We start from the raw sequence: 23,138 nt of genomic DNA, 5'->3' as shown, positions 1-23,138 counted from the left end.
TTTATTTTATACTTAATTTTTACACACAAAAATTGTCAGCACTGCATTTTATTACACTAAATTTTTAAACACGGAATGTTTTTACTCTGAATTTTTATACACGGTTATTTTTTTACACTGAATTTTTATACACTGAATTTTTCAGCACTGAATTTTATTACTCTGAATTTTTATACATATCATTTATTTACATTTAATTTTTATACACTGAATTTGTTTTATTACACATAATATTAAACACTGAATGTTTTTACTCTGAATTTGTATACACGGTTATTTTTTCACACATTATTTTTATACACTGATTTTTTTTTTTTTTACACAGATTTTTTTTTTTTTACACTGAATTTTTCAGCACCGAATTGTATTACACTTAATTTCCGTACACACAATTGTTTTTACATAGAATATATATAAAAAAAATTCTATGAAATTGTCCGTGATGTTCGTAAAATCCAAACGCAAAAAAATCAGTTACATAAAGTCAGCGTAAAAAATTAAAAATAAATTTCATAATAAAGACACAAATTAACTGACACGTTATATAAAAACATACAAAAAGTTGGGTGTACAAAAAGGAACTAGTGTAATTCAGATTTAAGTCCAGGGAAAAAAAAACGGTTGATATCTGCTATTTAATCTCACTTAAACTTGAGTTTTGACATCGCCGAGCTTCGCTTCTTTTTACACTTGCGTGAGCGCACTGGTTTTTCACACCCACCTGTTTTTGCACCAGTCCGTAGCAAAGCGGGCACTCCTCACACTGGTGCGTTTCTCTGTTGTGGAAAAAGTTGAGCTCGCACTTGTCACACTTGTAGCCCGTGAAGCCGGGCCGGCAGGGACAGGTCCCGTTGGCGTGGCACTGCATGGCGGCGGCGCCCATCGGGTCACAGTTACAGGCTGGCGACGCGTGGCCCAAGATGAAGACCGAGAGTGAGAAAGGCGTCGGTGGTCGGGGATTCTTACGGCTCTTTACTGTACCTCTGCATCCACGTGAGGAGAATCCGAAGAAGCCCACTCGACACGAGCCACACGGCCTCCCGTCCACGCCGGCGCGGCACAAACACTGGCCCGTGATCGGGTGGCAGGCGGCGGCAAAGGAGCCGACGGGGTTGCACGTGCACCTGGAGGAGGAAGGACAACGCTGACTTTTCAAGGCAGCTTTTGCAACAACAAAAAAAGGTGCCTCTTTACCTCTCGCAACCCACGCCGGGTCGCAGGTTGAAAAAGCCGTCCTCACACTGGCTGCAGTCTCGCCCCGTCACGTGAGCGAGGCAGTCGCAGGTTCCTGTCTGGGGGTGGCACTGGTTCGCACGGCTGGAGGTCCCGGCCAGGCTGCAGCTGCACGCTGGAAATGACAGAAACGGTTGAACGTGGAGCATGAAATACCTCACCTCACCAGCAGAGGGCAGTAAGCTTATCGTGGAAGTCGCTTCCCAGCGGAACAAAGTTTTAATACACATCGATAGTTTTTCGCTATTTGACTTTTCAGTCTCTCAAAAGTCTCTCCAACTCTCCAAGTCCTTCCTCCCACTACTGTTAAAGACAACAGGCGGTTAGACAACTCGTACCACCTGGGAAATATAATCACCTGTTTGTCCAAGATCCTCTACATGACAGAGGCATGATACAGTTTTAAGAACATGCTGAAATAAACTAGTCCAAGATCCTCTACATGAAAGAAGCACTATGCAGTTTTAAGAGCTTACTGAAGAAAAAAAAAATAGTCCAAGATCCTCTATATGACAGAAGCACTATGCAGTTTTAAGAACCTACTGCAAAAACTAGTCCAAGATCCTGTATATGACAGACGCACTATGTTGTTTTAAGAACCTACTCCAAAAAAATAGTTCAAGCTCCTCTATATGACAGAAGCACGATGCAGTTTTAATAGCCTACTGAAAAAAAAAAAAAGTCCAAGATCCTCTATATGACAGAAGCACTATGCAGTTTTAAAAGCCTACTGAAGAAAAAAAACTAGCCCAAGATCCTCTATATGACAGAAGCACTATGCAGTTTTAAGAACCTACTGAAAAAACTAGTTCAAGATCCTCTATATGACAGAAACACTATACAGTTTTAAGAACCTACTGCACAAACTAGTCCAAGATCCTGTATATGACAGAAGCACTATGTTGTTTTAAGAACCTACTCCCAAAAAATAGTTCAAACTCCTCTATATGACAGAAGCACGATGCAGTTTTAATAACCTACTGAAAAAAAAAACTAGTCCAAGATCCTCTATATGACAGAAGAACTATGCTGTTTTAGGAACCTACTGCAAAAAACTAGACCCCTCGTACCACCTGGGAAATCTAATCACCTGTTGGTCCAAGATCCTCTACATGACAGAAGCATGATACAGTTTTAAGAACATACTGAAATAAACTAGTCCTAGATCCTCTACATGAAAGAAGCACTATGCAGTTTTAAGAGCCTACTGGAAAAAAAACAAAAAAAAAAACTAGTCCAAGATCCTCTATATGACAGAAGCACTATGCAGTTTTAAGAACCTACTGCAAAAACTAGTCCAAGATCCTGTATATGACAGAGGCACTATGTTGTTTTAAGAACCTACTCCCAAAAAATAGTTCAAACTCCTCTATATGACAGAAGCACGATGCAGTTTTAATAACCTACTGGAAAAAAAAAAACTAGTCCAAGATCCTCTATATGACAGAAGAACTATGCTGTTTTAGGAACCTACTGCAAAAAACTAGACCACTCGTACCACCTGGGAAATCTAATTACCTGTTTGTCCAAGATCCTCTACATGACAGAGGCATGATACAGTTTTAAGAACATGCTGAAACAAACTAGTCCAAGATCCTCTACATGAAAGAAGCACTATGCAGTTTTAAGAGCTTACTGAAGAAAAAAAAACTAGTCCAAGATCCTCTATATGACAGAAGCACTATGCAGTTTTAAGAACCTACTGCAAAAACTAGTCCAAGATCCTGTATATGACAGACGCACTATGTTGTTTTAAGAACCTACTCCAAAAAAATAGTTCAAGCTCCTCTATATGACAGAAGCACGATGCAGTTTTAATAGCCTACTGAAAAAAAAGTCCAAGATCCTCTATATGACAGAAGCACTATGCAGTTTTAAAAGCCTACTGAAGAAAAAAAAATAGCCCAAGATCCTCTATATGACAGAAGCACTATGCAGTTTTAAGAACCTACTGAAAAAACTAGTTCAAGATCCTCTATATGACAGAAACACTATACAGTTTTAAGAACCTACTGCAAAAACTAGTCCAAGATCCTGTATATGACAAAAGCACTATGTTGTTTTAAGAACCTACTCCAAAAAACTAGTTCAAGCTCCTCTATATGACAGAAGCTAGATGCAGTTTTAATAACCTACTGAAAAAAAAAACTAGTCCAAGATCCTCTATATGACAGAAGCACTATGCTGTTTTAGGAACCTACTGCAAAAAACTAGACCACTCGTACCACCTGGGAAATCTAATCACCTGTTGGTCCAAGATCCTCTACATGACAGAAGCATGGTACAGTTTTAAGAACATACTGAAATAAACTAGTCCAAGATCCTCTACATGAAAGAAGCAATATGCAGTTTTAAGAGCCTACTGGAAAAAAAAAAAAACTAGTCCAAGATCCTCTATATGACAGAAGCACTATGCAGTTTTAAGAACCTACTGCAAAAACTAGTCCAAGATCCTGTATATGACAGAGGCACTATGTTGTTTTAAGAACCTACTCCCAAAAAATAGTTCAAACTCCTCTATATGACAGAAGCACGATGCAGTTTTAATAACCTACTGGAAAAAAAAACTAGTCCAAGATCCTCTATATGACAGAAAAACTATGCTGTTTTAGGAACCTACTGTAAAAAACTAGACCACTCGTACCACCTGGGAAATCTAATCACCTGTTGGTCCAAGATCCTCTACATGACAGAAGCATGATACAGTTTTAAGAACATACTTCTATACTGTAGAATCCTATTGCCCACAATAGCCTACTGAAAAAAACAACTAGTCCAAGATCCTCTACATGAAAGAAGCACTATGCAGTTTTAAGAGCCTACTGGAAAAAAAAACTAGTCCAAGATCCTCTATATGACAGAAGCACTATGCAGTTTTAAGAACCTACTGCAAAAACTAGTCCAAGATCCTGTATATGACAGAGGCACTATGTTGTTTTAAGAACCTACTCCAAAAAAATAGCTCAAACTCCTCTATATGACAGAAGCATGGTGCAGTTTTAAGAGCCTAATGAAAAAAACTAGTTTAATATCCTATATGACAGAGGCGCTTTGTCGTTTTAAGAGCCTACTAGAAAAAAAAACTAGGCCAAGATCCTCTACATGACAGAAGCACTATACTGTTTTAGGAACCTATTGTAAAACAAGTCCCAAATATTTTATATGACAACAATTTATAGCTGTTTTAAGAACCTACTGCAAAACTTGTCCAAGATCCTCTACATGACATAAGCACTCTGCAGTTATAAGATCCTACTGAAAAAAAACTAGTCCAAGAACCTCTATATGACAGAAGCATTAAGAGCATACTGAAAAAGGACTACTGAAGCATTAAGAGCCTACTGAAAAAAACAAAACTAGTTCAAGATCCTCTATATGACAGAAGCACTATGCAGTTTTAATAGCCTACTGAAAAAAACAACTAGTCCAAGATCCTCTATATGACAGAAGCACTATGCAGTTTTAAGAGCCTACTGAAGAAAAAAACTAGTCCAAGATCCTCTATATGACAGAAGCACTATGCTGTTTTAGGAACCTACTGCAAAAAACTAGACAACTCGTACCGCCTGGGAAATCTAATCACCTATTTAGCTGTGTTTGGAAGCCGGCCCTGACACGCCCCTGTCTGTCAGCGCGCTGTCCTCAGCAACCTTGGACAGGGACGGCGACCTCCGCTCCCGCAGGCAGCGCTGGCCACGCCTCCTTCCACGCCTCCTTCCACGCCTCCTTCCACGCCTCCTTCCACGCTTATCTCTCGACACTTGTTTCTCATATGTGAGTCTTTGCCCTGACTTTCTTTTACCCAATCATGTGTTGTAATATGCTAATCTCTTCAAAGCACATGAAAGGGTCTTTTTGTTATGTTGATATACAGTGGAACCTCCATTTACAAACCCCATCCATTTGCAAACTTTTCAATTTACAAACTTTTAGATCGCACCAAATATTACACCATATACACCATATTACACCAAATACATATATATATATATATACATATATATATACATATATATATATATATATATATATATATATATATATATATATATATATATATATATATATATATATATATATATATATATATATATATATATATATATATAATATAATATACTATATATATAATATATATATATATACATATATATACATATTATATTATATATTATTATTATATAATATATATATATATATATATATATAATATATATATATATATATATATATATATATATATATATATATATATATATATATATATATATATATATATATATATATATATATATATATATATATATATATATATATATATATTATATGCTATTGTTATTCTTATATAATATATATATATATATATATATATATATATATATATATATATATATATATATATATATATATATATATATATATATATATATATATATATACACTATAATATATATAATATATAAATATACACCATATTACACCAAATATAGTTCATTCATTGTGTGTCCGTACGCAGAGCAAGATTTTAATTGTGGTGAGAACTAGAGATGTCCGATAATATCGGCCTGCCGATATTATCGACCGATAAATGCTTTAAAATGTAATCACGGAAATTACCGGCATCGTTTTTCTATTTTTTATTTTTTTTAAATCAACATAAAAAACACAAGATACACTTACAATTAGTAACCCTTCTCACACAAGATCTCGAGGACAGCTTCCAGGCCAAAACCAAAGCTGGGGTGGTACTACTGGACCTGACTGCTGCTTACGATACCGTCTGGCACCGCGGACTCCACCTGAAGCTGCTGAGAACAATCCCGGACCGTCATATGGTCAACTTCATCATGGAGATGCTGTCAAAACCGCAGTTTCATTCTCCAGACCAGTGATGGCCAGCGCAGCAGGCTCAGGAGGCTGAGAAACGGGGTCCCACAAGGGTCTGTCCTCTCACCGATGCACTTCAACATCTACATCTTTGACCTACCGGTGACGACATCTGGAAGGTATGGATACGCGGATGACCTAGCCATCGTGCTACACCGGCCCACATGGAAGGCGGTTGAAGAGGGTCTCCATGAAACCACCACCATGGCAACACCTCCAAGCAGACTCAAGTCCCGCCACCCATACAATCAGGCCGCACAAGAGATGCTTATTTCCATCCCGGAGGATCTGACAACCAAAGCCTGGCTGGCAGCGGAATGGAAGCAGGAGTGGGAGTCAGCAGGACAGACACGCCTACACCATTACATCCAGGATCCTGGAGGTGGCGTGGAGGGAGAAGATCTACCTCGCCGGCAATGGACCCTCCTGCTGAACCGCCTTCGCACAGGGGTTGGTTGCTTCAAAGCGTCCATGAAGAAGTGGGGCCTAACAGACAGTGCAGCGTGTGAGTGCGGGGAGCCTGAGCAGACTGCCGACCACATCATCACCACCAGTCCCCGGCATAGACCACCTTCAGAGGAGGGCCTCTTCCAAGTGGGACCTGAGACGAGGGAGTGGCTACACGACACGAAGATGGACATATGAAGACGATACACGAAAGAAGAAGAAGTACACTAACCCAAAAAACTTCCCTCCCCCATTTACACTCATTCACACAAAAGGGTTGTTTCTTTCTGTTATTAATATTCTGGTTCCTACATTATATATCAATATATATCAATAAAGTCTGCAAGGGATACAGTCCGTAAGCACACATGATTGTGCGTGCTGCTGGTCCACTAATAATACTAACCTTTAACAGTTAATTTTACAAATTTTCATTAATTACTAGTTTCTATGTAACTGTTTTTATATTGTTTTACTTTCTTTTTTATTCAAGAAAATGTTTTTAATTTATTTATCTTATTTTATTTGATTCATTTTTTAAAAAAGTACCTTATCTTCACCATACCTGGTTGTCCAAATTAGGCATAATAATGTGTTAATTCCACGACTGTATATATCGGTTGATATCGGTATCGGTTGATATCGGTATCGGTAATTAAAGAGTTGGACAATATCGGCATATCGGATATCGGCAAAAAGCCTTACATTAAATCAACACAAAAAATAAAAACACAAGATACACTTACAATTAGTGCACCAACCCAAAAAACCTCCCCCATTGACACTCATTCACACACAAAGGGTTGTTTCTTTCTGTTATTAATATTCTGGTTCCTACATTATATATCAATATATATCAATACAGTCTGCAAGGGATACAGTCCGTAAGCACACATGATTGTGCGTGCTGCTGGTCCACTAATAGTACTAACCTTTAACAGTTAATTTGACTCATTTTCATTAATTACTAGTTCGTATGTAACTGTTTTTTAAATTGTTTTACTTTCTTTTTTATTCAAGAAAATGTTTTCAATTTACTTATCTTATTTTATTTTATAATTTTTTTTGAAAAGGACCTTATCTTCACCATACCTGGTTGTCCAAATTAGGCATAATAATGTGTTAATTCCACGACTGTATATATCGGTATCGGTAATTAAGAGTTGGACAATATCGGAATATCGGCAAAATGCCATTATCGGACATCCCTAGTGAGAACGGACATTTCTGGTAAACCATGCCGAAGTGGACTTATTTCACAGCGGAAGAGAAGACTACTTCTCGTTCAGCAGCACCTCTTCCAACACACACACACACACACACACACACACACACACACACACACACACACACACACACACACACACACACACACACACACACACACACACACACACACACACACACACACACACACACACACACACACACACACACACACACACACACACACACACACACACACACACACACGGCCCTCATGAGCTGCTTCTTTGGCAAATAACCTTTGCCCATTTTATTGTACATGGTTGATTAAGTCAAGGATTTTGGTGATTTCTGATTGTTTGTGAGGGCGCCAACGGGAATTCTGTGTGTTGTTATAGCAGCACACGCAGGGCAGTTTAGCTTGTTGTTATTTTTGCCTTGTTAATAAATAGAAAGTTGATCTATCCGTGTTATGTTTGTTTGCTATACAGAACTGTACAGTACTTTATATTGTGTTCAAAGTGTGCAGATTTTCACTAAAATATGGACTTTTGTCCATTATTCATATTTACATTGTTTCTTATGGAGAAATTTGCTTCACTATACAAACTTTTCGATTTCCGAGCCCTGTTGAGGAACCAATTAGGTTCATAGTCAAAGATAAGTCTTATTCATTATATACAGTAAGTAATGCTATTTATTGCTATTGTTCAATTATAATAAAATCAATTTTGTGCATTTTCTCCATAAAGATAATAAATATTTCATCCTTTCGGCTTCTTTCAAGCCAGTCAAACAAACCCAGCCTACTTACGTTTGCACTTCGGTCCGGCGGCGTCGCTACGAGCGTCGCCGTAGTAACCGTGGCGGCAGAGCTGGCAGCGCTCGCCCTCGGTGTGTCCCGTGCACTTCAGGCAGCGGCCCGTCAGGTGGTCGCACACGCCCACCGCGTTGGCGTCCACGTTGCCGCTGCAGTCGCACGGGCCGCACGGGCGCACCGCCCCCGATTGTCCCAGCGGGTCGCCGTAGAATCCGTCGTCGCACATCTGGCAGCGGGTTCCTGCAATGCGAGGTCAAGCCCCGCCCCATAAATACTACATTAGGTACACGTGTGCAATGTAATGACGGCAAACTGTGCCTTCGTTAAAAAGATTAATGATATACAATATTCATGTTTTCATTTGACCAAATAAAAGCACCTCAATAGGTGGACTTGATCTGGACCCGGACACCTTCCTATATAAACCCAGATCTAGTACTAGACTACTTTAAGGTGCTAAACGTCTTCCTGCTCTGCCCTAACTTCACAGTTTTGACTTCACCACATGATAATATAGTCATAAACATAAAGCACAGGAGAAACAATATTTTTCTGCTGGTCCAAGAGCCTGTATGTCATCTGTTTTAAGAAAATACAGCATGAAACTAGTCCAAGATCCTCTTTATGAAATGGGGGCTCTGCTGTTTTTCAGAACCTACTGCAAAAAACTATCCCAAGATCCCCTATATGATAGAAACACTTTTCTGTTTGAAGAACCTACTGCTTAAAAACTAGTCCAAGATCCTCTATTCGAAAGAAACACTATGCATTTTTTAAAAAACCCACTGCACAATAATAGTCCAAGATCCTCTATATGACAGAAGCACTCTGCAGTTTTAAGAGCCTACTGAAAAAAATGAGTGCAGGTTCCTCTATATGACAGAAACACTATGCAGTTTTAAGAACCTACTCAAAAAAACTAGTTCAAGATCCTCTACATGACAGAAGCACGATAGTTTAAAAAACATTCTGAAAAAAACTAGTCCAAGATTTTTTACATGAAAGAAGCACTATGCAGTTTTAGGAGCCTACTGGGAAAAAAAAAAACTAGTCCAAGATCCTCTATATGGCAGAAGCACTATGCAGTTTTAAGAACCTACTGAAAAAACTAGTCCACTGTCCTCTACATGACAGAAGCACGATACAGTTTTAAGAACATAATGAAAAAAACTAGTTCAAGATCCTCTACATGAAAGAAGCACTATGACGTTTTAAGAGCCTACTGAAAAAAAAAACTAGTTTAAGATCCTCTACATGACAGAAGCACTACGCTGTTTTAGGAACCTACTGCAAAAAACACGAGTCCCAAATATTTTATATGACAACAACTTATACCTGTTTTAAGAACGTACTGCAAAAACTAGTCCAAGATCCTCTACATGACAGAAGCACTATACAGTTTTAAGAGCCTATTGAAAAAAACTCGTCCAGGTTCCTCTTTATGACAGAAGCTCTATGCTGTTTCAAAAACCGACTGCAAAAACTAGTTCAAGATCCTCTACATGACAGAAGCACTATGCTGTTTTAAGAACCTATTCCAAAAAACTAGTTCAAGATCCTCTACATGACAGAAGCACTATGCTGTTTTAAGAACCTATTCCAAAAAACTAGTCCATGATCCTCTATATGACAGAAGCACTATGCCATTTTTAGAATCTACTCCAAAAAAACTAGTCCAAGATCCTCTACATGACAGAAGCACCATGCTGTTTTAGGAACCTACTGCAAAAAACTATCCTAAAATATTTCATATGACAACAAATTATAGCTGTTTTAAAAACCTACTGCAAAAACTAGTCCAAGATCCTCTACAACTACATGACATAAGCACTATGTAGTTTTAAGAACCTACTAAAAAAGTAGTCCAATATATTTTCAAATGACAGAAGCACTATGCAGTTTTAAGAGCCTACTGAAAAAAAAAAAGTTCAAGATCCTCTACATGACAGAAGCACTATACTGTTTTAGGAACCTATTTTAAAACAAGAATCCCAAATATTTTATATGACAACAACTTATAGCTGATTTAAGAACCTACTGCAAAAACTAGTCAAAGATCCTCTATATGACAGAAGCACTATACAGTTTTAAGAACATACTGAAAAAAACTAGTCCAAGATCCTCTATATGACAGAAGCATTATACAGTTTTAAGAACATACTGAAAAAGACTAGTCCAAGATCCTTTACATGACAGAAGCATTATACAGTTTTAAGAGCCTACTGAAAAAAACTAGTCCAGGTTCCTCTATATGACAAAAGCATTATGCAGTTTTTAGAATTTACTTCAAAAACTAGCCCAAGTTCCTCTACGTGACAGACGCACTATGCTGTTTTAGGAACCTACTGCAAAAAACTAGCCCAAAATCTTTTATATGACAACAAATTATAGCTGTTTTAAAAACCTACTGCAAAAACTAGTCCAAGATCCTCTACATGACAGAAGCACTGTGTCGTTTTAAGAACCTACTAAAAAAGTAGTCCAATATATTTTCATATGACAGAAGCACTATGCAGTTTTAAGAGCCTACTGAAAAAAAAACTAGTCCAAGATCCTCTACATGACAGAAGCACTATACTGTTTTAGGAACCTACTGCAAAACACTAGTCACAAATATTTTATATGACAACAACTTATAGCGGTTTTAAGAACCTACTGCAAAAACTAGTCCAAGATCCTCTACATGAAAGAAGCACTATGCAGTTTTAAGAGCCTACTGAAAAAAAACTAGTCCAAGATCCCCTACATGACAGAAGCACTATACTGTTTTAGGAACCTATTGCAAAACACTAGTCACAAATATTTTATATGACAACAACTTATTGCGGTTTTAAGAACCTACTGCAAAAACTAGTCCAAGATCCTCTACATGACAGAAGCACTATACAGTTTTAAGAGCCTATTGAAAAAAACTAGTCCAGGTTCCTCTTTATGATAGAAGCACTATGCTGTTTTAAAAACCTATTGCAAAAAACTAGATCAAAATCTTGTATATGACAGAGGCACTATGTTGTTTTAAGAACCTACTACAAAAACTAGTCCAAGATCCTCTACATGACAGAAGCACTATGCAGTTTTAAGAGCCTACTGAAAAAACTAGTCCAAGATCCTCTCAATGACAGAAGCACTATACAGTTTTAAGAGCCTATTGAAAAAAACAAGTCCAGGTTCCTCTTTATGACAGAAGCACTTTGCTGTTTTAAAAACCTACTGCAAAAAATAGTCCAAGATCCTGTATATGACAAAGGCACTATGTTGTTTTAAGAACTCTACTGCAAAAACTAGTCCAAGATCCTCTACATGACAGAAGCACTATGCATTTTTAAGAGCTTACTGAAAAAAACTAGTCCAAGATCCTCTATATCAGCGGTTCTCAACCTTTTTTCAGTGATGTACCCCCTGTGAATTTTTTTTTAATTCAAGTACCCCCTAATCCGAGCAAAGCATTTTTGGTTGAAAAAAAGAGATAAAGAAGTAAAATACAGCACTATGTCATCAGTTTCTGATTTATTAAATTGTATAACAGTGCAAAATATTGCTCATTTGTTGTGGTCTTTCTTGAACTATTTGGAAAAAAATATATAAAAATAACTAAAAACTTGTTGAAAAATAAACAGGTGAGTCAATTATAAATAAAGATTTCTACACATAGAAGTAATCATCAACTTAAAGTGCCCTCTTTGGGGATTGTAATAGAGATCCATCTGGATTTATGAACTTAATTCTAAACATTTCTTCACAAAAAAAATAAATCTTTAACATAAATATTTATGGAACATGTCCACAAAAAATCTAGCTGTCAACACTGAATATTGCATTGTTGCATTTCTTTTCACAGCTTTTTTTGACAGACATTTAAAAAAATCTTACGTACCCCTTGGCATACCTTCAAGTACCCCCAGGGGTACGCGTACCCCCATTTGAGAACCACTGCTCTATATGACAGAAGCATTATGCAGTTTTAAGAGCCTACTGAAAAAAAAAAGTAGTCCAAGATCCTCTATATGACAGAAGCACTATGCTGTTTTAGGAACCTACTGCAAAAAACTAGTCCTAAATATTTTATATGACAACAACTTATAGCTGTTTTAAGAACCTACTGCAAAAACTAGTCCAAGATCCTTTACATGATAAGCACTATACAGTTTTAAGAACATACTGAAAAAAGTAATAATTCAAGATCCTCTATATGAAAGAAGCACTTTGTAGTTTTAAGAGCCTACTGAAAAAAACTAGTCCAAGATCCTCTACATGACAGAAGCATGATACAGTTTTAAGAACATACTGAAAAAACCTAGTGCAAGATCCTTTTCCATGAAAGAAGCACTATGCATTTTTAAGAACGTTCTGAAAAAAAAAAAAAAAAAAAAAAAACTAGTCCAAGATCCTCTATAAGACAGAAGCACTATGCTGTTTTAGGAACCTACTGCAAAAAAATGTAGTCCTAAATATTTTATATGACAACAACTTATAGCTGTTTTAAGAACCTACTGCAAAAACTAGTCCAAGATCCTTTACATGATAGAAACACTGTATAGTTTTAAGAACATACTGAAAAAAAAATATCCAAGATCCTCTACATGACAGAAGCACAGTCTTAAGAGCCTACTGTATATGACAGAGGCACTATGTTGTTTTAAGAGCCTACTGAAAAAACTAGTCCAGGTTCCTCTTTATGACAGAAGCACTATGTTGTTTTAAGAACCTACTGCAAAAAAATAGTTCAAGATCCTCTATATGACAGAAGCACTATGCAGTTTTAAGAGCCTACTGAGCAAAAAAAAAACTAGTTCAAGATCCTGTATATGACAGAAGCACTATGCAGTTTTAAGAGCCTACTGAGCAAAAAAAAAACTAGTCCAAGATCCTCTATATGACAGAAGCACTATGCAGTTTTAAGAACCTACTGAAAAAATTATTCCAAGATCCTTTACACGACAGAAGCATTATGCAGTTTGAAGAGCCTACTGAAAAAAAAAAGTAGTCCAAGATCCTCTATATGACAGAAGCACTATGCTGTCTTAGGAACCTACTGCAAAAAACTAGTCCTAAATATTTTATATGACAACAACTTATATCTGTTTTAAGAACCTACTGCAAAAACTAGTCCAAGATCCTTTACATGATAGAAGCACTATACAGTTTTAAGAACATACTGAAAAAAATAATAATTCAAGATCTTCTATATGAAAGAAGCACTTTGCAGTTTTAAGAGCCTACTGAAAAAAACTAGTCCAAGATCCTCTACATGACAGAAGCATGATACAGTTTTAAGAACATACTGAAAAAAACTAGTGCAAGATCCTCTACATGAAAGAAGCACTATGCATTTTTAAGAACGTTCTGAAAAAAACCCAAAACAGTAGTCCAAGATCTGCTATATGACAGAAGCACTATGCTGTTTTAGGAACCTACTGCAAAAAATGTAGTCCTAAATATTTTATATGACAACAACTTATAGCTGTTTTAAGAACCTACTGCAAAAACTAGTCCAAGATCCTTTACATGACAGAAGCACTATGTAGTTTTTAAGAACATACTGAAAAAAAAAAATCCAAGATCCTCTACATGACAGAAGCACAGTCTTAAGAGCCTACTGAAAAAAACTAGTCCAGGTTCCTCTTTATGACAGAAGCCCTATGCTGTTATAAGAACCTACTGCAAAAACTAGTCCAAAATCCTGTATATGACAGAGGCACTATGTTGTTTTAAGAGCCTACTGAAAAAAACTAGTCCAGGTTCCTCTTTATGACAGAAGCACTATGTTGTTTTAAGAACCTACTCCAAAAAACTAGTTCAAGATCCTCTATATGACAGAAGCACTACGCAGTTTTAAGAGCCTACTGAACAAAAAAAAACTAGTCCAAGATCCTCTATATGACAGAAGCACTATGCAGTTTTAAGACCCTACTGAAAAAACTATTCCAAGCTCCTCTACATGACAGAAGCACGATACAGTTTTAAGAACATACTGAAAAAACTAGTCCAAGATCCTCTACATGAAAGAAGCACTATGCCGTTTTAAGAGCCTACTGAAAAATAAAACTAGTCCAAGATCCTCTATATGACAGAAGCACTATGCTCTTTTAAGAACCTACTGAAAAAAACTACACCTAAATATTTTATATGACAACAACTTATAGCTGTCTTAAGAAGCTACTCTAAAAACTAGTCCACGATCCTCTACATGACAGAAGCAGGAAACAGTTTTAAGAACATACTGAAAAAATCTAGTTCAAGATCCTCTACATGACAGAAGCACTATGCTGTTTTAAGAACATACTGAAAAAAACTAGTCCAAGATCCTCTACATTAAAGAAGCACTATGCCGTTTTAAGAGCGTTCTGAAAAATAAAACTAGTCCAAGATCCTCTATATGACAGAAGCACTATGCTCTTTTAAGAACCTACTGAAAAAAACTAGTTCAAGATCCTCTACATGACAGAAGCACGATAGTTTTAAAAACATACTGAAAAAAACTAGTCCAAGATTTTTTACATGAAAGAAGCACTATGCAGTTTTAAGAACCTACTGAAAAAAAAACTAGTCCAAGATTCTCTATATGACAGAAGCACTATGCAGTTTTAAGAACCTACTGAAACAACTAGTCCAAGATCCTCTACATGACAGAAGCACTATGCAGTTTTAAGAACCTACTGAAAAAACTAGTCCAAGATCCTCTACATGACAGAAGCACTATGCAGCCTACTGAATAAAAAACTAGTCCAAGATCCTCTACATGACGGAAGCACTATGTAGTTTTAAGAGCCTACTAGAAAAAAAAATGAGTCCAAGATCCACTACATGAAAGAAGCACAATGCAGTTTTAAGAGCCTACTGAAAAAAAAAATAGTCCAAGATTCTCTATATGACAGAAGCACTATGCAGTTTTAAGAACCTACTGAAACAACTAGTCCAAGATCCTCTACATGACAGGAGCACTATGCAGTTTTAAGAACCTACTGAAAAAACTAGTCTAAGATCCTCTACATGACAGAAGCACTATGCAGCCTACTGAATAAAAAACTAGTCCAAGATCCTCTACATGACGGAAGCACTATGTAGTTTTAAGAGCCTACTAGAAAAAAAATGAGTCCAAGATCCACTACATGAAAGAAGCACAATGCAGTTTTAAGAGCCTACTGAAAAAAAAATAGTCCAAGATTCTCTATATGACAGAAGCACTATGCAGTTTTAAGAACCTACTGAAACAACTAGTCCAAGATCCTCTACATGACAGGAGCACTATGCAGTTTTAAGAACCTACTGAAAAGCTAGTCCAAGATCCTCTACATGACAGAAGCACTATGCAACCTACTGAATAAAAAACTAGTACAAGATCCTCTACATGCAAGCACTATGTAGTTTTAAGAGTCTACTGAAAAAAAAAAGAGTCCAAAATCCACTACATGAAAGAAGCATCATGCAGTTTTAAGAGCCTACTGAAAAGGAAAAAAAACTAGCCCAAGATCCTCTATTTGACAGAATCACTATGCAGTTTTAAGAACCTACTGAAAAAAACTAGTCCAAGATCCTCTACATGACAGAAGCACGATAGTTTTAAAAACATACTGAAAAAAACTAGTCCAAGATTTTTTACATAAAAGAAGCACTATGCAGTTTTAAGAGCGTTCTGAAGAATAAAACTAGTCCAAGATCCTCTATATGACAGAAGCACTATGCTCTTTTAAGAACCTACTGAAAAAAACTAGTTCAAGATCCTCTACATGACAGAAGCACGATAGTTTTAAAAACATACTGAAAAAAACTAGTCCAAGATTTTTTACATGAAAGAAGCACTATGCAGTTTTAAGAGCCTACTGGAAAAAAAACTAGTCCAAGATTCTCTATATGACAGAAGCACTATGCAGTTTTAAGAACCTACTGAAACAACTAGTCCAAGATCCTCTACATGACAGAAGCACTATGCAGTTTTAAGAACCTACTGAAAAAACTAGTCCAAGATCCTCTACATGACAGAAGCACTATGCAGCCTACTGAATAAAAAACTAGTCCAAGATCCTCTACATGACGGAAGCACTATGTAGTTTTAAAAGCCTACTAGAAAAAAAATGAGTCCAAGATCCACTACATGAAAAAAGCACAATGCAGTTTTAAGAGCCTACTGAAAAAAAAAATTGTCCAAGATTCTCTATATGACAGAAGCACTATGCAGTTTTAAGAACCTACTGAAACAACTAGTCCAAGATCCTCTACATGACAGGAGCACTATGCAGTTTTAAGAACCTACTGAAAAGCTAGTCCAAGATCCTCTACATGACAGAAGCACTATGCAGCCTACTGAATAAAAAACTAGTACAAGATCCTCTACATGCAAGCACTATGTAGTTTTAAGAGTCTACTGAAAAAAAAAGAGTCCAAAATCCACTACATGAAAGAAGCACTATGCAGTTTTAAGAGTCTACTGAAAAAAAAATAGTCCAAGATCCTCTATTTGATAGAATCACTATGCAGTTTTAAGAACCTACTGAAAAAAAAACTAGTCCAAGATCCTCTACATGACAGAAGCACGATAGTTTTAAAAACATACTGAAAAAAACTAGTCCAAGATTTTTTACATAAAAGAAGCACTATGCAGTTTTAAGAGCGTTCTGAAAAATAAAACTAGTCCAAGATCCTCTATATGACAGAAGCACTATGCTCTTTTAAGAAACTACTGAAAAAAACTAGTTCAAGATCCTCTACATGACAGAAGCACGATAGTTTTAAAAACATACTGAAAAAAACTAGTCCAAGATTTTTTACATGAAAGAAGCACTATGCAGTTTTAAGAGCCTACTGAAAAAAAAACTAGTCCAAGATTCTCTATATGACAGAAGCACTATGCAGTTTTAAGAACCTACTGAAACAACTAGTCCAAGATCCTCTACATGACAGAAGCACTATGCAGTTTTAAGAACCTACTGAAAAAACTAGTCCAAGTTCCTCTACATGACAGAAGCACTATGCAGCCTACTGAATAAAAAACTAGTCCAAGATCCTCTACATGACGGAAGCACTATGTAGTTTTAAAAGCCTACTAGAAAAAAAATGAGTCCAAGATCCACTACATGAAAGAAGCACAATGCAGTTTTAAGAGCCTACTGAAAAAAAAAATAGTCCAAGATTCTCTATATGACAGAAGCACTATGCAGTTAAAAGAACCTACTGAAACAACTAGTCCAAGATCCTCTACATGACAGGAGCACTATGCAGTTTTAAGAACCTACTGAAAAAGCTAGTCCAAGATCCTCTACATGACAGAAGCACTATGCAGCCTACTGAATAAAAAACTAGTACAAGATCCTCTACATGCAAGCACTATGTAGTTTTAAGAGTCTACTGAAAAAAAAAAGAGTCCAAAATCCACTACATGAAAGAAGCACTATGCAGTTTTAAGAGCCTACTGAAAAGGAAAAAAAACTAGCCCAAGATCCTCTATTTGACAGAATCACTATGCAGTTTTAAGAACCTACTGAAAAAAAAAACTAATCCAAGATCCTCTCTTATCCAGAAGCCCTCTGCTAAACCTGGCTGGTGTCCATCAGAACTCCTGCCTCCTCACCTGTCTGCCCTGCAGGACAGTCGGTGCAGACCACCTGTGTGGTCCCAGGGACCAGGACACAGCTGCTGCGGTCGGGGCAAGGGCACGGCCGGCAGTCGCCCAGCGTGCCGGCCAGCGCGTTGCCATAGTAACCGTCCAGGCAGCGCTCGCAGTTGGTCCCGGCGGTGAAGTCTGAGCACTCGCAGACGCCTGCAACATAGACAGAGGGAGAGGGAGTGAGTAAACATTTTCTAGACGGACAAGGCTGCAGTTCCTTGCATCACCAGCAGGTATCGCTGTGTCTCCGACTCTTGACAGAACACACCACTCTGCGAGGAAAAGACCAGTCAACTATGATTGCTTTTGGGACGTTTAAAAAGGAGCCAAAAGAGCCGCAATTCTCGCACAAAATAGCAGCAAGCGACTGGAGGTGCACAAAGAAAACCCCACGGCTCATTTCTTTGTGGAATTTGTTTTATGGTGCAGCAAAAAAGTTCCTGAAGACGAAGCAAGAGTCGCTCGTGGAACCCGAACACAGTTGACATTGTGATGAGTGTGGACTATGGCGCGCTGGCCTAATTCTAAAGCATACAGAGCGACACGAGTAAGCGCAATGGCTCATCTGCACCATTGATGCAACACAGTAAACATTGTTTTCATACACGTCTCTTTGTGGGATTCTGCACAGCATCCATCCATCCATCCATTTTCTACAGATTGTCCCTTTTGTGAAGAGCAATAACCTTTTCTCTATGTTCCCAATGCATCTCACTTTAAAGGGGAACTACCATATTTTTTATTACCATATTCTACTATGGACTGGACTCTCACTATTATGTTGGATCCACTATGGACTGGACTCTCACTATTATGTTAGATCCACTATGGACTGGACTCTCTCACTATTATGTTAGATCCACTATGGACTGAAATCTCACTATTATGTTAGATCCACTATGGACTGGACTCTCACTATTATGTTAGATCCACTATGGACTGGACTCTCTCACTATTATGTTAGATCCACTATGGACTGGACTCTCACTATTATGTTAGATCCACTATGGACTGGACTCTCACTATTATGTTAGATCCACTATGGACTGGACTCTCACTATTATGTTAGATCCACTATGGACTGGACTCTCACTATTATGTTAGATCCACTATGGACTGAACTCTCACACTATTATGTTAAATCCACAATGGACTGGACTCTCACTATTATGTTAGATCCACTATGGACTGGACTCTCACACTATTATGTTAGATCCAGTATGGACTGGACTCTCACTATTATGTTAGATCCACTATGGACTGGACTCTCACTATTATGTTAGATCCACTATGGACTGGACTCTCACTATTATGTTAGATCCACTATGGACTGGACTCTCACACTATTATGTTAAATCCACTATGGACTGGACTTTCACACTATTATGTTAGATCCACAATGGACTGGACTCTCACTATTATGTTAGATCCACTATGGACTGGACTCTCACTATTATGTTAGATCCACTATGGACTGGACTCTCACACTATTATGTTAGATCCACTATGGACTGGACTCTCACACTATTATGTTAGATCCACTATGGACTGGACTCTCACTATTATGTTAGATCCACTATGGACTGTACTCTCACTCTATTAACTAGATCCACTGTGGACTGGACTCTCACTATTATGTTAGATCCACTATGGACTGGACTCTCACTATTATGTTAGATCCACTATGGACTGGACTCTCACTATTATGTTAGATCCACTATGGACTGGACTCTCACTATTATGTTAGATCCACTATGGACTGGACTCTCACTATTATGTTAGATCCACAATGGACTGGACTCTCACACTATTATGTTAGATCCATTATGGACTAGACTCTCACACTATTATGTTAAATCCACTATGGACTGGACTCTCACACTATTATGTTAGATCCGCTATGGACTGGACTCTCACACTATTATGTTAAATCCACTATGGACTGGACTCTCACACTATTATGTTAGATCCACTATGGACTGGACTCTCAAACTATTATGTCAGATCCACTATGGACTGGACTCTCACACTATTATGTCAAATCCACTATGGACTGGACTCTCACACTATTATGTTAGATCCACTATGGACTGGACTCTCACTATTATGTTAGATCCACTATGGACTGGGCTCTCACTATTATGTTAGATCCACTATGGACTGGACTCTCACTATTATGTTAGATCCACTATGGACTGGACTCTCACACTATTATGTTAGAGCCACTATAGACTGGACTCTCACACTATTATGTTAGATCCACTATGGACTGGACTCTCACACTATTATGTCAGATCCACTATGGACTGGACTCTCACACTATTATGTTAGATCCACTATAGACTCGACTCTCACACTATTATGTTAGATCCACTATGGACTGGACTCTCACTATTATGTTAGATCCACTATGGACTGGACTCTCACTATTATGTTAGATCCACTATGGACTGGACTCTCACACTATTATGTCAAATCCACTATGGACTGGACTCTCACACTATTATGTTAGATCCACTATGGACTGGACTTTCACACTATTATGTTAGATCCACTATGGACTGGGCTCTCACTATTATGTTAGATCCAGTATGGACTGGACTCTCACTATTATGTTAGATCCACTATGGACTGGACTCTCACTATTATGTTAGATCCACTATGGACTGGACTCTCACACTATTATGTTAAATCCACTATGGACTGGACTCTCACACTATTATGTTAGATCCACTATGGACTGGACTCTCACACTATTATGTCAGATCCACTATGGACTGGACTCTCACACTATTATGTTAGATCCACTATAGACTCGACTCTCACACTATTATGTTAGATCCACTATGGACTGGACTCTCACTATTATGTTAGATCCACTATGGACTGGACTCTCACTATTATGTTAGATCCACTATGGACTGGACTCTCACTATTATGTTAGATCCACTATGGACTGGACTCTCACTATTATGTTAGATCCACTATGGACTGGACTCTCACTATTATGTTAGATCCACAATGGACTGGACTCTCACACTATTATGTTAGATCCACTATGGACTGGACTCTCACACTATTATGTTAAATCCACTATGGACTGGACTCTCACACTATTATGTTAGATGCACTATGGACTGGACTCTCACACTATTATGTTAAATCCACTATGGACTGGACTCTCACACTATTATGTTAGATCCACTATGGACTGGACTCTCACACTATTATGTTAGATCCACTATGGACTGGACTCTCACACTATTATGTCAAATCCACTATGGACTGGACTCTCACACTATTATGTTAGATCCACTATGGACTGGACTTTCACACTATTATGTTAGATCCACTATGGACTGGGCTCTCACTATTATGTTAGATCCAGTATGGACTGGACTCTCACTATTATGTTAGATCCACTATGGACTGGACTCTAACTATTATGTTAGATCCACTATGGACTGGACTCTCACACTATTATGTCAGATCCACTATGGACTGGACTCTCACACTACTATGTTAGATCCACTATAGACTGGACTCTCACACTATTATGGTAGATCCACTATGGACTGGACTCTCACACTATTATGTTAGATCCACTATGGACTCGACTCTCACTATTATGTTAGATCCACTATGGACTGGACTCTCACTATTATGTTAGATCCACTATGGACTGTACTCTCATTCTATTAACTAGATCCACTGTGGACTGGACTCTCACTATTATGTTAGATCCACTATGGACTGGACTCTCACTATTATGTTAGATCCACTATGGACTGGACTCTCACTATTATGTTAGATCCACTATGGACTGGACTCTCACACTATTATGTTAAATCCACTATGGACTGTACTCTCATTCTATTAACTAGATCCACTGTGGACTGGACTCTCACTATTATGTTAGATCCACTATGGACTGGACTCTCACTATTATGTTAGATCCACTATGGACTGGACTCTCACTATTATGTTAGATCCACTATGGACTGGACTCTCACTATTATGTTAGATCCACTATGGACTGGACTCTCACACTATTATGTTCGATCCACTATGGACTGGACTCTCACACTATTATGTTAGATCCACTATGGACTGGACTCTCACTATTATGTTAGATCCACTATGGACTGGACTCTCACACTATTATGTTAGATCCACTATGGACTGGACTCTCACACTATTATGTTAAATCCACTATGGACTGGACTCTCACACTATTATGTTAGATCCACTATGGACTGGACTCTCACTATTATGTTAGATCCACTATGGACTGGACTCTCACTATTATGTTAGATCCACTATGGACTGGACTCTCACACTATTATGTTAAATCCACTATGGACTGGACTCTCACACTATTATGTTAGATCCACTATGGACTGGACTCTCACACTATTATGTTAAATCCACTATGGACTGGACTCTCACTATTATGTTAGATCCACTATGGAATGGACTCTCACTATTATGTTAGATCCACTATGGACTGGACTCTCACACTATTATGTTAGATCCACTATGGACTGGACTCTCACACTATTATGTTAGATCCACTATGGACTGGACTCTCACACTATTATGTTGGATCCACTGTGGACTGGACTTTCACACTATTATGCTAGATCCACTATGGACTGGACTCTCACTCTATTAACTAGATCCACTATGGACTGGACTCTCACACTACTATGTTAGATCCACTATGGACTGGACTCTCACACTATTATGCTAGATCCACTATGGACTGGACTCAAACACTATTATGTTAGATCCACTATGGACTGGACTCTAACACTATTATGTTAGATCCATTATGGACTGGACTTTCACACTATTATGCTAGATCCACTATGGACTGGACTCTCACTCTATTAACTAGATCCACTATGGACTGGACTCTCACACTATTATGTTAGATCAACT

General features: G+C 37.8%; 1 protein-coding gene across 2 annotated transcripts in view; it reads right to left on the bottom strand.

The window, feature by feature from the left end:
* The window catches only part of lamc3 (laminin, gamma 3), a 326,552-nt gene that overhangs the window by 51,123 nt on the left and 252,291 nt on the right, over positions 1-23,138 (bottom strand). For both annotated transcript variants that reach the window (XM_062057021.1, XM_062057020.1), the window contains exons 14-18: positions 18,159-18,347; positions 8,588-8,833; positions 1,195-1,348; positions 982-1,124; positions 722-900 (exon numbers count right to left, since the gene is read on the bottom strand). In XM_062057021.1, the coding sequence (XP_061913005.1) occupies positions 722-900; positions 982-1,124; positions 1,195-1,348; positions 8,588-8,833; positions 18,159-18,347 (911 nt within the window). The remainder of the gene's footprint in view (positions 1-721; positions 901-981; positions 1,125-1,194; positions 1,349-8,587; positions 8,834-18,158; positions 18,348-23,138) is intronic.

The sequence above is a fragment of the Entelurus aequoreus genome, linkage group LG08 (assembly GCF_033978785.1).
Source record: "Entelurus aequoreus isolate RoL-2023_Sb linkage group LG08, RoL_Eaeq_v1.1, whole genome shotgun sequence".
In the NCBI taxonomy this organism is placed as follows: Eukaryota; Metazoa; Chordata; class Actinopteri; order Syngnathiformes; family Syngnathidae; genus Entelurus; species Entelurus aequoreus.
The sequence above is the reverse complement of the archived record's forward strand: the minus strand, read 5'-3'. Positions and strand labels throughout refer to the sequence as shown.